Genomic DNA, 13,484 nt, shown 5'->3' on the forward strand with positions numbered 1-13,484 from the left:
TCACTTTCATCATGACCTGCAAGTCAATTTGACCCCAATTTCAGAGTCCTAACCCTAATGCAGGGCATGTTTTTGCACTGATCTCAGAGGTCTGACCCGGTGCACATATTTTTGCCCCAATTTCCGAGTCCTACCCCAACAGTACGCAGTAGGGCCCCATTCATATGGCGGGTTACATTCCAGACCCCCACATAAAAGCAAAACCTGCCACAAACCAGAACTGTCAATAAAATGGTGCCCGACACCTGAAAAACACCGTAAAAGCAGAACAAGCGCCGTATGAGTGGGGCGTTATTCTAGTTTTAGCCACCATATTAGTGGAACGCTGAAAAGCGGGGCCCTACTGTACCTAACCCTAACATGAATCATGTTGTTGCTCTGATTTTGAAGCCATGCCCCACAAGTTGCAATTTTGTCCTGTATTCAGAGTCCTAACCCGAAAGCTATTGTTGATCATGTTTGGCAGGAATTTCTGATCCTGACCAAGCAGTTCACAGTTTTGTCCCAATTTTGAAGTGCTAATCCTAAAACTATACTGAATACTAAGTAGGGTGTTGGTTTTGTTCTGATTTTGGAGTCCACTCCAATTCTTGAGTCCTAACCCTAAACTTATGTATGGGGAAATTACCGGAAGATTAATGCATCGAGGAGATAGAATGACCTGTGACAATTGTTCCTTCATCTCTGACTCTCTGTCTCTGGGAGTCTAGCAGGCCAGCCCTTGCAGAGATCCCCCCCTTTTTAGTTTAATTCATTGTTTTCTTAAAAGTAGCCACCTGTTCAGGACAGCACAAACCTTGACGCTTGGGAGAAGTTCTTATCTATTTTGGGTGGATAGTTGATGTTCCTGGCTCATCTGCAAAAGTGTGATTAATGAAGTTGTTGCTGAGAATTAGCATGGTGCCTTTGGGGCTTTTTCCTATACAAGTCCCCAAGAAGTTTGCCCAAGTGAGGTTTGACACAGACCTTGACCACAGTGGTGTTGTGTACCTGTTGGCCACCACCTGAGATCTCTCCGTTGTTGTCTATTTGGGGCTTCCAACAACTGAAAGGAGAAAGTAAGATAATATTTGCACAGCAGCTGACTGCTTCTTATTTTTGTTTCCTTGCCTGCTCTGAAATAAAAGCTTTGAACCTTCCTTCCTTGTGTGTTTCTTGCCTCAGTATCCCGCAAACCCATTGCCTTTAAGTGGGTCAAGTTTTTGCAGTAATGACAGAGGCCTGACCAGGTGTTCATAATATTGCCCCAATTTCAGAAACCTATCCCTAACAATATACCTAATGGGAACCATGTTTTTGCCCCAATATTGGAATCCTTAGTTTAAGCCTGAACTCACTCCAAACTGTAACACAGATCATGTTTTTGGGTCCTGACCCCACAGTAAAAATTTGACCCCAATTTTGTAGTCATGACCCACAGCTCACATTCTTCTCCTGCTGTTGACCTGTGAGTCTTCAGTTTTGCCAGTTTCAAGAGTACTAACCCTAAGCCCAACAATAACGTTGGACATGTTTTTTCACCCCAAGTTTGGAGTTGTGATGCATAGCTCACATTTTAGCCTGGATTTCAGAGTCCTGAACAAAAACAGGTGATGTTTTTGTTCAGATTTTGGAGACCCAGAACCACCCTTAACCTTCACCCTAACATAGGTTAAATTTTCAATCAGTATTTCTGTCCTGATTTGTTGGAGTAATGTTTTTGCCTGGATTGCAGAGGCATGGCCTGTGATTTCTGTTTGCTGCTATTTTGTAGTCATGACATACAGGTCATGTTTTCACAGATATCTCAAGCATCCTGAGTCTCTCAAACACATGTCAAGGTTTTGCCTGATTTCAGAGTCATGTTTTTGCCCCAATTTTGTAGTCCTTACTACCCCAGCAGCAATTTTGGAATTCTACTTTCCCCAATTTCAGAATCCTAACCCAGGTCACTTTTTTGGCCCAATTTGGTGGTTATTATTTCAGGACTATTCCCCATCCCCACTCATTTCGGATTCCTAACCCCTTAACTGCAGGTCATATTCCATGGACTGTGGAGAAATAAACCTACCCTAAGATGGGGTTTTAACCCCAATTCCAAACACCTGTCCCATGGGTCACATTTTAACCCTTTGTTGTTGTTATGTGCCTTCAAGTCGATTACGACTTATGGCGACCCTATGAATCAGTGACCTCCAAGAGCATCTCTCATGAACCACCCTGTTCAGATCTTGTAAGTTCAGGTCTGTGGCTTCCTTTATGGAATCAATCCATCTCTTCTTTGGCCTTCCTCTTTTTCTACCCCCTTCTGTTTTTCTTAGCATTATTGTCTTTACTAATGAATCATGTCTTCTCATGATGTGTCCAAAGTATGATAACCTCAGTTTCATCATTTTAGCTTCTAGTGACAGTTCTGGTTTAATTTGTTCTAACACCCAATTTTTGGTCTTTTTCGCAGTCCATGGTATGCACAAAGCTCTCCTCCAGCACCACATTTCAAATGAGTTGATTTTTCTCTTATCCGCCTTTTCCACTGTCCAACTTTCACATCCATACATAGAGATCGGGAATCCCATGGTCTGAATGATCCTGACTTTGGTGTTCAGTGATACATCTTTGCATTTGAAGACCTTTTCTAGTTCTCTTTTCTAGCTTTCCTCTTTAACTTTCATCAGCATTCGTTTCAAATCATTACTGGTTTCTGCTAAGAGTATGGTATCGTCTGCATATCTTAAATTATTGATGTTTCTCCCTCCCATTTTCACACCTCCTTCATCTTGGTCCAATCCCGCTTTCCAAATGGTATGTTCTGCGTACAGATTAAACAAATAGGGTGATAAAATACACCACTGTCTCACACCCTTTCCGATGGGGAACCAATCGGTTTCTCCATATTCTGTCCTTACAGTAGCCTTTTGTCCAGAGTATAGGTTGCGCATCAGGACAATCAGATGCTGTGGCACCCCCATTTCTTTTAAAGCATTCCATAGTTTTTCATGATCTACACAGTCAAAGGCTTTGCTGTAGTCTATAAAGCACAGGGTGATTTTCTTCCAAAATTCCTTGGTCAGTTCCATTATCCAACGTATGTTTGCGATATGATCTCTGGTGCAGCTTCCCTTTCTAAATCCAGCTTGGACGCCTGGCATTTCTCACTCCATATATGGCAAGAGCCTTTGTTGTAGAATCTTGAGCATTACTTTACTTGCATGGGATATTAAGGCAATAGTTTCGTAATTACTGCATTCCCTGGGATCTCCTTTCTTTGGAATTGGGATGTATATCGAACGCTTCCAGTCTGTGGGCCATTGTTTAGTTTTCCATATTTCTTGATAGATTTTTGTCAAAATTTGGACTGATTCAGTCTCAGTAGCTTGTAGCAACTCTGTTGGTATTTTTATTTATTTATTTATTAAATTTATTAGTCGCCCATCTGGCTGGTTGTCCAGCCACTCTGGGCGACGTACAAGATAAAAAACAATACATTAAAACGTTAAAATTTAAAACCATAACAGTAAAAACCTAACCCACCCCAAAAGCCTGCCTGAAGAGCCAGGTCTTCAAGGCCCAGCAGAAGCTCATCATAGAAGGGGCATGGCGGAGGTCATTTGGGAGAGAGTTCCACAGGGTGGGGGCCACTATTGAAAAAGCCCTCTCTCTAGTCCTCACCAGTCTAGCTGTTTTAACCGGTGGGACCGAGAGAAGGTCTTCTGAGGCTGATCTTGTTGAGCGGCATCCCTGACGATGCTGGAGGCGCTCCTTCAGATAGACTGGGCTAAAACCGTATAGGGTTTTAAAGGTCAAAACCAACACCTTGAATTGGGCCCGGTAAACAACTGGTAGCCAGTGCAACTCCAGCACTGGAGTGATGTGATCTTGCCGGCGGCTGCCTTTAATCAGACGAGCTGCCACATTCTGTACCAGTTGCAGCTTCCGGACCGTTTTCAAGGGTAACCCCACGTAGAGCGCATTACAGTAGTCTAGGCGAGAGGTGACCAGGGCATGTACCACCGGTGGGAGCAGATGGTTGGGAAGGTAGGGGCGCAGCCTCCGTATCAGATGGAGTTGATACAGCGCCGCCCGGCTTATAGCCGAGACTTGAGCCTCCAAGAATGACCTCCAGGCTGCGGACCTGGTCTTTCAGGGGCAATCGTACCCCATTGAGCACCAGGTCCACATCCCCCAGCCTTCCCTTGTCTCCCACAAACAGTACCTCGGTTTTGTCAGGGTTCAGCTTCAGCTTATTCCTTCCCATCCAGCCACTCACCGACTCCAGGCACTTGGACAGGGTTTCTACAGCCAACCTCGGTGATGCCATCTATTCCTGGTGATTTGTTTCTTCCAAGAATTTTAAAAGCAGCTTTCACCTCACATTCTAAAATTTCTGGTTCTTTGTCATATGGTTCCTCCGTGAATGAATCTGTCATCCTGGCATCTTTTATAGAGTTCTTCAGTGTATTGCTTCCATCTTCCTTTTATTTCATCTCGGTCAGTCAGTGTGTTCCCCTGCTGATTATTCAACATCCCTACTCGTGGTTTAAATTTCCCTTTCATTTCTCTGGAATAGGGCTCTTGTTCTTCCCATTTTGTTGTCCTTTTCTATTTCTATACAATAACTATTGTAATAGTTTTCTTTGTCCCTACGTACTAGTCATTGTATACTTGCATTTAGGGTTCTGTCCGTGTTTCTATCTCCTTTTGCTTTTGCTTTCCTTCTCTCTTTAATCATTTGAAGAGTTTCTTCAGTCATCCACTGAGGTCTTTCTCTCTTTTTAACTAGAGGTATTGTCTTTTTGCATTCTTCCGATAATGTCCCTGACTTCAGTCCACAGTTTTTCTGGTTCTCTGTCAACTAAGTTTAAAGCCTCAAATCTGTTCCTTATTTGAACTTTATATTCTGGGATGTTATTTAAATTGTATTTTGGCATTATGAGTGCTTTGTTATTCTTCTTTAGCTTTACTCTGATTTTCGATACGATCAGTTCATGATATGTACCGCAGTCTGCTCCTGGTCTTGTTTTTGCAGAAAGTATGGAACTTCTCCATCTTCTGTTTCCAATTATATAATCAATTTGATTCCTATAATGACCATCTGGTGATGTCCCCATGTACAGTCGCCTTTTTGGTTGTTCAAAAAATGTGTTGGCAAGAAACAAATCATTGGCTTCACAGAATTCAATAAGTCTTTCTCCTGCTTCATTTCTGTCACCTAAGCCCCATTTCCCCACAATTCCTAGTTCTTATCTGTTCCCTAATTTGGCATTCCAGTCCCCCATGATTATCATCATATCTTGTTTTGGTGTGTGATCAATTTCCTCCTGTACTTCTGCATAAAATCTCTCCAATTCTCCTTCTGCGTTTGATGTTGGAGCGTAGACTTGGATGATAGGTTTCCCATTTAATCTCATTGATATTACTCACTCAGACCTTGCGTTGTAGTTCCTAATTACTTTTGCTACATCACTTCTCACTATTAAAGCAACCCCGTTTCTTCTTGATTTCTCATTTCCTGCATAAAATATTTTGTAGTTGCCTGATTGAAAATGTCCCATTCCAGTCCATTTTAATTTACTCATGCAAAGTATTGTAATGTTGATACGCTCCATTTCTTGCTTGACAATTTCTAACTTTCCCTGGTTCATGCTTCTCACATTCCATGTTCCTATTGTGTGCATCGTACCATTCCGGACTCTCCTTTCCCATCTGTGCGCATCAGCCTCTGGGCTTCCTTTCGGCTTTGACCCAGCTGCGTCATTAGTCACAGCGCTAGTCGTACTTGTCCTTTGTTCTTCCCCAGTAGCTCAGTGAGTGCCTTCTGACCTGGGGGTCTCATCTTCCAGCACTATCTTGTGTTGCATTTTGGATACTCTGTTCATAGGGTTTTCGTGGTAAGAGGTATTCAGAGGTGGTTAACCATTGCCTTCCTCTGAGTTTGGATGCATCTTAGTCTGGCGTCTCAGCTTTGACCATTCCGCCATGGGTGCCCCTGCTAGGAGTCTAGCCTCTTGGTCTAGACTCCTGACGGCATTGCTCTCAGCTTCTTCAACACTCTCAAACCCCTCACCACATTAAGGTGTGCATCCTAACTGGGGATTTTAACCCTAATTTACAGGTATTAACACTAACACTAACCCTAATGCGGGTCACATTTTCACCCCGATATTGTACTTACATGCTGCTTTTGTCCTGAATGCAGGTCACATTTTCACAGTGATTTCAGATTCATGATGCTTTGATCATGCGTTTTACCCCATTTCTGAGTCCTGACCCCTGGGTCAGCTTTTCACTCTGATTTCCAAGTACAGGCCCACAGAATTGGGTGTTCTAACTCTAACCATACTGTCCTAACCTTAACGCAGAGTCAAATTTTCACACCAATTCCCAAATCCTGACCCACAGTTCATGTTTTTGCTCCCATTTTCGAGACCTAATCCTAACCCTAAAGGTAGCACTGCCACTAATGCAGGTCACTTTGTGTAGTGATTTCAGAGTCCTAACCAGTGGGTCCCATTCTTGCCCTGATTTCAGGCACATTTTTGCCTGTTTTCTGGTACTAGTCCTATGCCTAACCTGAATGCTGGTCATGTTCCACATCCCAATTTCAGATTACGCAAGTGCCTTTTGTCTCAAATTCAGAGCTGTGTCCCAAGGGCCAGTTTTTTGCCCTGATGTCCTAAATTTGTCACTTTTTCGTATGGCTTTTGAAGTCCTAACCTGCGTGTCACTTTTTTGCACCAATTTCATAGCGACACACGTGACCCAATTTCAGAGTCATGACTCACATGTTCACCCCCATTTCAGAGTGCTAACCCTAATGGGGGTCACATTTTTTGCCCCATTTCAGCATCCTGACCCAAATCCACATCATTTTAAGCATATGAGGCTTCTAGCTATTTGGCCAACCAAGAAAGAGATTGAAATTAGTGTGGGTGGGTGCAGAGAGTTAGCAGGCAGGCAGGCTGGGTACTCTCTGACCTACAGAGAAATCTTTCAGAAACTGAGTTAAAAAAAAAAAAGAATGACTATGGGGGATGAGGAAGACGGGGGGAGAGTGCGTGCATGATTCTTAGTTCAGCTACTCCCTAGTTGCCAAAGGTAGCCAGTTTCCACAGGGTGAGGAATATGGAAGAGCTCCACACAATAATCTGCGCTTCCTACCACAGCAGTGTCTTTCACCATATCCCTGCCTCCACACACCCCCAGCCTCTTTCAAGTTGGACAATAAAACTGTATTTCAACGTCTTTCACATTAGACAATAAAACTGTATTGTGTGTGTGTGTGTGTTGGTTTAAACAGACATTTGTACACTATGTTACAAAACGGCAGACCTACAACTTCTTTTAAAAATCACTTTTTGGTCAGCAAACATTGCAAAATCTTTGTGTGCAATTAATGTGTATTTACAAGCTTCCTGTTAGTGATTTTTCAATTATTATTCTTTAGACAATAACATCACACTCAACATGGGACATAGCTTAAGATAAATATATTAGTAAATAAATATTCTGAGAACATCTTTCCATAAATGAAATGTGCTGCTATACATATACAGAATGTACACAAGTTGTTTTCTAGTCTTAGAAACATTAAAAATGGTAATGGAGAAAGAGCCCTTTAACCATATTATAAATCTTTACAGTAAATTTTATACAAAACTGTGTTTAAGTGCTACAGAAGTTTCTTTTTTTAAAAAAAAATATTATTTTAAATAGTGCCTCATGAGCCCATCAAAATGGCAATAATTTAATAGAAAGGCCTTTTGGATTCAAAACATCTACGGTACTGACCATTGTTATGAAGGGGCTCCAGACAAGGAAATAACCAACACATAAAACAGAAAGGCTGAGGAAGTAATGAAGCCCTGCAGCAGGGAGTTGTAACCACCCCTATACTTATTGGGGTGGGAGGTGGGGGAGAGAGAGAGAGACCTCCCTATCAAGCTCTTCAGGTCAAATGACAAAGTGCCGAGGTGCCGACACTCCACACTCCACTTAATAGCCTATTTCTACCCTCTAAACGTCTAAGGCTTAGCTCAGGGTTGGGAGACCTGGTGCCCACCAGATTGTTGCTGGACTACAACTCATTATCCCAGACCACTTGCTGTCCTGGCTGGGGCTGATGGAAGCAGGAAGCCAACAACATCTGGAGGCCACAGGTTCCTCATTCCTAGCTTAGCAGAATCATCACCCCAAAAGACAGGTTGCTTACCTGTACCTGCAAGTCTTTTGAGTGGTTGTCTGTGCAGTCACACATTAGGGTTTTCACCTGTGCAGAGGAGCATTTTGGAAACTTCTAAAGCTTGCAGCCCCTGCTCTTTAGGAAGGAAACCACAAGGCACTGCAAACCTCAAGCCCCCCCCCCCTTGTCACTTGGAGACTGCCACAAACCTGAGAGAACAGCTGGGCCTGTAGCAGGGAACGAGGAAGCCAGGGTAATGCATAGATGGCCACTCAAAGAACTATAGCTCTTCCAGGTATGGACCCTTTCTCTTTCTTCTTCCTGGTCTCAGATCAAGTCAGAGATAGGTCTAGAAAGGGAACCCAAAGCTCCACAAGCCTTGTCATGTCATGCCCTCATGATAGGAGACTGTTCCCCTGTCATATAAGTCAGGCAATGAGAAGACCCATTTAAAGAGCTCATCTCTCAGGGAGAGGCTCCACTGAGACCAGAGTAGATATTGTCGTCAACTAGTACCACACCAAAATAATAGGAGGTATGTGACAAGCAAAGGCTTCAAAGAGAAACGTTGAATTCTTAAGCGAGTCTTGAAGACTGATCTAAAATGAGGATCATTGCAGAGAATGTTCTGGAAAGACAAAGGGAGAGCCTCTCCTCTGATAAATCCAATAACACCTCAAACCAACTAGTCATCCCTCAAGTGGGGCAGCCAGCTTCCTGAAATTTCTTGGACTCTGTTGTACATCAATAAGAGTTAGCTCTCAGTTATTGCCCCACTCCAGTGATCTCTTCTCATTTACATCTTCCTGCCCAGTGGAGTGGGATGGGGGAACACCCCATCCAGGGATCCCTTCCTCCACTGAAGGGAAAAAAATGCAAAGATCAATTACCGATATTGTGAGCAGGAGAACTGATCGTATCGTGGCAAATATCCCAAGTTGTGCTTTGAAGCTTGCCTTTGAAATGCAAGTTCATTTGCTCACCAGAAGTCTATCAAATGGTGTTAAAGGGCTCCACGCCTAGGCTCTTATGGCTCACAGAATGGCTTAACTATGTGTGGCAGATGGTGAACAGAACAGATTCATTGCCTTGTTTGAGCCTTAATTCCATGAGACCTTCACAACTTGGGAGTTGAACTCTCAGAATTAAAAGAAAAGTTGCCAGAAATCATGGGCCAGGTTGTTAAGAAATCATGGACAAAGTCACAGGTAAAGACAGAAAGTGCCAGTGGCAGAAATCAGAGCAGGCAAAAAAAGGGGGTGAATAACAACAACCATCCCTGCTTAAGTGTGTATATTGTGTAGTAAAGACATTCAGCAATCAGATGCCAAAAGTGTGGAGAAGTGGTGCCTGAGTGCTGCTGCTGAACACAGAAAACCAGAGGCCAGGTTGTTGGTACTCAGAGTATCATTAGCATGCAGGCTCTTTAAGCTACTGGTACACTGAAAGTTAAGTACCAAGGAGCAGGCTAGGCAGTGAAATGAATCCCCCACCCCGGTCCCATTCCATAGATGTCAATAATCATCCAGAATTGAAATAGGCACCAAGACTGAAGAATTAACATAGGTAGCAGAGGGATCAGATGCTGGACTGTTTGCGGTGCGTTCGTGCTAGGTACTGACACCATATATGCTACGTTCCAGTGTTTAGGTGCCAAGAGCTGCAGAAGTCCACAGTATTATCTTAAGAGGCATGCTGGGTATCAATACCCTGGCTAGATATTGGGACTATGGACCATTTCCACAGACCAATAATGTATGACTTGGGCCAAGCATCAAAGCTAGAAAGTGCTATGCATACATTTATACAGTTATACGGCTCCTGGCATGTACTGAGATTTGAGCTATAAAGGTACAAGAACTAGAAAAATGTTTTGGTGTTAAAAGCATCGAGAAGATACCAAAACTCTCCAGCCACAAGACTACAAGCAATCTGTACCAAGTACATGTCCATATGTGTGTGTCTGGTACAAAGGCTTGGACCAGGTGCCAAGACTATCCTCACTGAGACAAAATATACAAAGACCATAAAGTGCCTGCGCTGTGACTGCATTTAAACCACGTGTGTTAGGCACCAAGGGTTCAACTAGGGGGCACCAAAGTGTCCTTGATTACCAAGAGGGTCTGTACAGAAAATGCCAGTTACTGAGGCTTGATCTGGGGGAACTGCGCCTACATGCATATACAAGGCATCGGAACCAAGCTGAGGAGGGTGAACTGTGGCATTGTGTGTGGAGGTCCCAATCATTTCTGGAAACATATCACACGCACCCGCTGGCTCTAAGCCCAAACTACAGGAGCTGTGCATTGAAGTGTCTGAGCATGCAACAGACAAACTGTTGGGACTTGGAAACAGTGGCTGGACGCATGCAGCTTTGTGGATATGACAACTCTCCATATCAGCCCCATAACTCCTTGGGCTGGGCTGACGGTTGGCCTCAGTCAGCATCATCACAAAACTTGGTTGTTAACAACAATGGATGATCTGCAAACCAGAGTCAAGATGAAAGCAGCCTTCAGGGCCAGACGGTCACCAAACTGCTGTAGAGAACTGGGACAGAACCTGGTCCTGGCCAGAGGTGGCAACAGGGCCATATTCCCTTCAGGACAAATTTCCTGGGGGCCACATGCCACTGGTGGGTGGGTCCAGCGGTAAAAGTGAGCAGAACAATGTATGTAAATGTTAACTTTGTTCAATAGGCTAGTTTGTTGCTGTTGCTTTACACACACTCCTCTCTATCCTCCATCAAGTGAAGAAAGATGCATTAGCAGAGTTTGCAGACGCATTCCAGCCAGTTAAAAAAAAAAAACCTCAAGTGGGGTGCAGCCTGGGTAAAGATCCAAGGGCCAGACAGAGAGGCTTGGAGGGGTCACAACTGGCCCCTGGTCCTAAGGTTCTCCACCCCTTGTCTAGAAGGTCAGAACAATAATGGAGTAAGAGCAATACGAGCACCTGGTCTGCAGGCACTCTACAACTGCACCCTTAGAGACTGGTACAACAAGCACCAGTATCAGACTGAGCAACTTTGAAAGTGTTTAATTCCCAAAGCGGCACGGAGCCTGCAGCTCTCCACCTGTGACATGCTTGCTTGAGGAAATTAAGCAATGCAGACAGAGATCGATGCTGTGGACATCAGGGCACAGGGGATGTTCTTGCACAAGGACAGCATTTTGTAAGGTGCAGAAGCCTCCATTTCTGTACATTTTTTTAATGAAGGAAATACCAGGAAACGGAGGTGAAAGCACATAGAAACGAAGGTACTCATCAGGGAAAACCTTTCCAAATTCCATTCTCACCTCTCTCTCTCTCTGGAAGATGAAGGTAAACAGCAATAATAGGATATAAAAAGTGAGATGAAATGTGTTTTGAGAAATGATTCTGAAGCACGACAGAGAAAGAGTTCCCTATCTTGCTCAGAAAGAATGAGGAGAGCGCTGAGGGCCCAGCCTTGAGGCACGCAGTAGCACAGGGGTTCCTCGCTCAAGAGCAGGGGATGAAAACTCTTCTGACCTCCAGACGTTTCTGGAATGCTGCTCCGCTTGGATGTGGGATCCCATATACATTTAACTTCAGAGATCCCAAAGAAGAACATGAGGTGATGATGACAACATGGCCACATGTCCTGGAATGGCTTCTCTTCACTTTGATCTCATACAGCAGAAATCAGAACTGAATCCATGTTCCCTTCTGCAGGCCGTTCCCCCCACACACACACACAAAATGTTCAATGAAAAGACATTGGGGTCTTTTAATTAAAATCTTAAATGGGCTAGGAGCAACTTTTAATTTACCTTATTTGAGCTTTCTTTCCATTTTCATGAGCTGGTGCAAAATGGAGAGGTTTGTTTCCTTTCTGCATCACACAGCACCATGGTTTTAGTAAATTAAAGTTGGGGATTTGGTGGGGGGGAAGAGTGAGTTCTAGGCACATTCCATTAAGAAAACATTAAAAAGTCTCCTCCCACAATCCACATTTTGGACACAGATTAGCAAACTGTCCATCACAGACACAGAAAAGATAGAGGCAGCCTGCATACCACATGCATCCATCCACAGCCCCCACCCAACAGTGGCATTTCCCAAGGTCTTGCCCACTTGGACAGACTGGATGCCGCCATTTGGAATCTTGCCTGTAGCAGCCAGAAGCCATTGTTTCCACAGGAAACGATTAACAATTGGAAGTAGGTGAGAACATGCATCAACGGTAAGAAAAACAGGGAGGGATCTACCTGCCCAGGGGCATGAATGCAGGCAGGCAGACAGGCACAAGGCACAGGGCCCCAAAGCTGGTGGCATCCATCTTTCCAGCAGTGTACAAAAGGCAGTGCTTAGGTCCAGCCTCAATCTATACACCCCAGAGAGCAGCATCAGGCACACATAACACCCCAGTAAGCCCCCCCTTGTTTCAGCAGAACTCCTGGAATCATTCTGACAGTGGCAGGCGTGCTTCCTGGAAACATTCATAGGTCCCCTGATCCCTCCCCTTCTGAGGGCAGGTGAAGCCATCCCAGAGGATGCCATGCGATGGAATCCTCCATACTGCTGCCCTCAACCTGTGGATTGCTGCTGGATTCGCAATGAGGAGGGAGGGATAGGCACCAGGTACTCAGCAGACATTGTGTGTCATTTCCACACACACACCCCTCCAGCCACTCCTTTGGACCTGTTTTTCTTCAAGGTGCTGTTTGCTTTTTAAGGCAGGCCAGGGTAGTCCCTGCACACAGCAGGGCTTGGTTACTCCATCTGGGTCACCTGCCCAGCAGCAGCAGGAGGTGTGGCACTGTGGTTTGTCGAGAAGACTTTGTGGCACAGAGATCGCAATGCAGGACCAGAGCACACTCCACGGCAGGCACATTCTCCAGGTTACCAGTTTCATGGGTTAATCAAAACTAGACATTTTTTGAAGTCCACAGAAACTGAGAGCCATCAAGACAGGCTCCTGCTCTTATTTGTCACCAATCTGACACCGTCCTGGAGAAGTGCAACCTGAAAAAGACAAAGCAGGCATCTAGCAAAGGCAGTGAGAGGGGCAGGGTCCCATTGCTACTAGGAACCTAAGAAAACCAGCCAGCCAGCTTATTGGCTGTTAAAAACCACTCTCTAGTCACCTCCAGTTCCGTCCTCAAAAAGCTACATACAGTTTAACACTTCACACCTTGAAACAAATACCAACAACTCAAACAGGGATACTGAATGAAAATGCTGTTTGACCACTGGGGACCTGGAGTTGCTTGGGAACAGCAAGCCCTCTGATCTGTCCACAGATCAGATTCATCGATCTGGAAGGAACAAGGTCATCTTCCAGTCCCGGTTCACTGCAACTACA

At 44.5% G+C, this 13,484-nt stretch overlaps 1 protein-coding gene across 2 annotated transcripts in view; it reads right to left on the bottom strand.

Moving 5' to 3' along the window:
* Nucleotides 1-7,315: 7,315 nt before the first annotated feature.
* The window catches only part of ZNRF3 (zinc and ring finger 3), a 98,339-nt gene continuing 92,170 nt past the window's right edge, over nucleotides 7,316-13,484 (bottom strand). For both annotated transcript variants that reach the window (XM_061602697.1, XM_061602698.1), the window contains exon 9: nucleotides 7,316-13,144. In XM_061602697.1, coding sequence (XP_061458681.1) covers nucleotides 13,104-13,144 — 41 coding nt within the window. In that variant the 3' untranslated portion in view covers nucleotides 7,316-13,103. The remainder of the gene's footprint in view (nucleotides 13,145-13,484) is intronic.

This window comes from Rhineura floridana, chromosome 19 (genome assembly GCF_030035675.1).
Source record: "Rhineura floridana isolate rRhiFlo1 chromosome 19, rRhiFlo1.hap2, whole genome shotgun sequence".
NCBI lineage: Eukaryota > Metazoa > Chordata > Lepidosauria > Squamata > Rhineuridae > Rhineura > Rhineura floridana.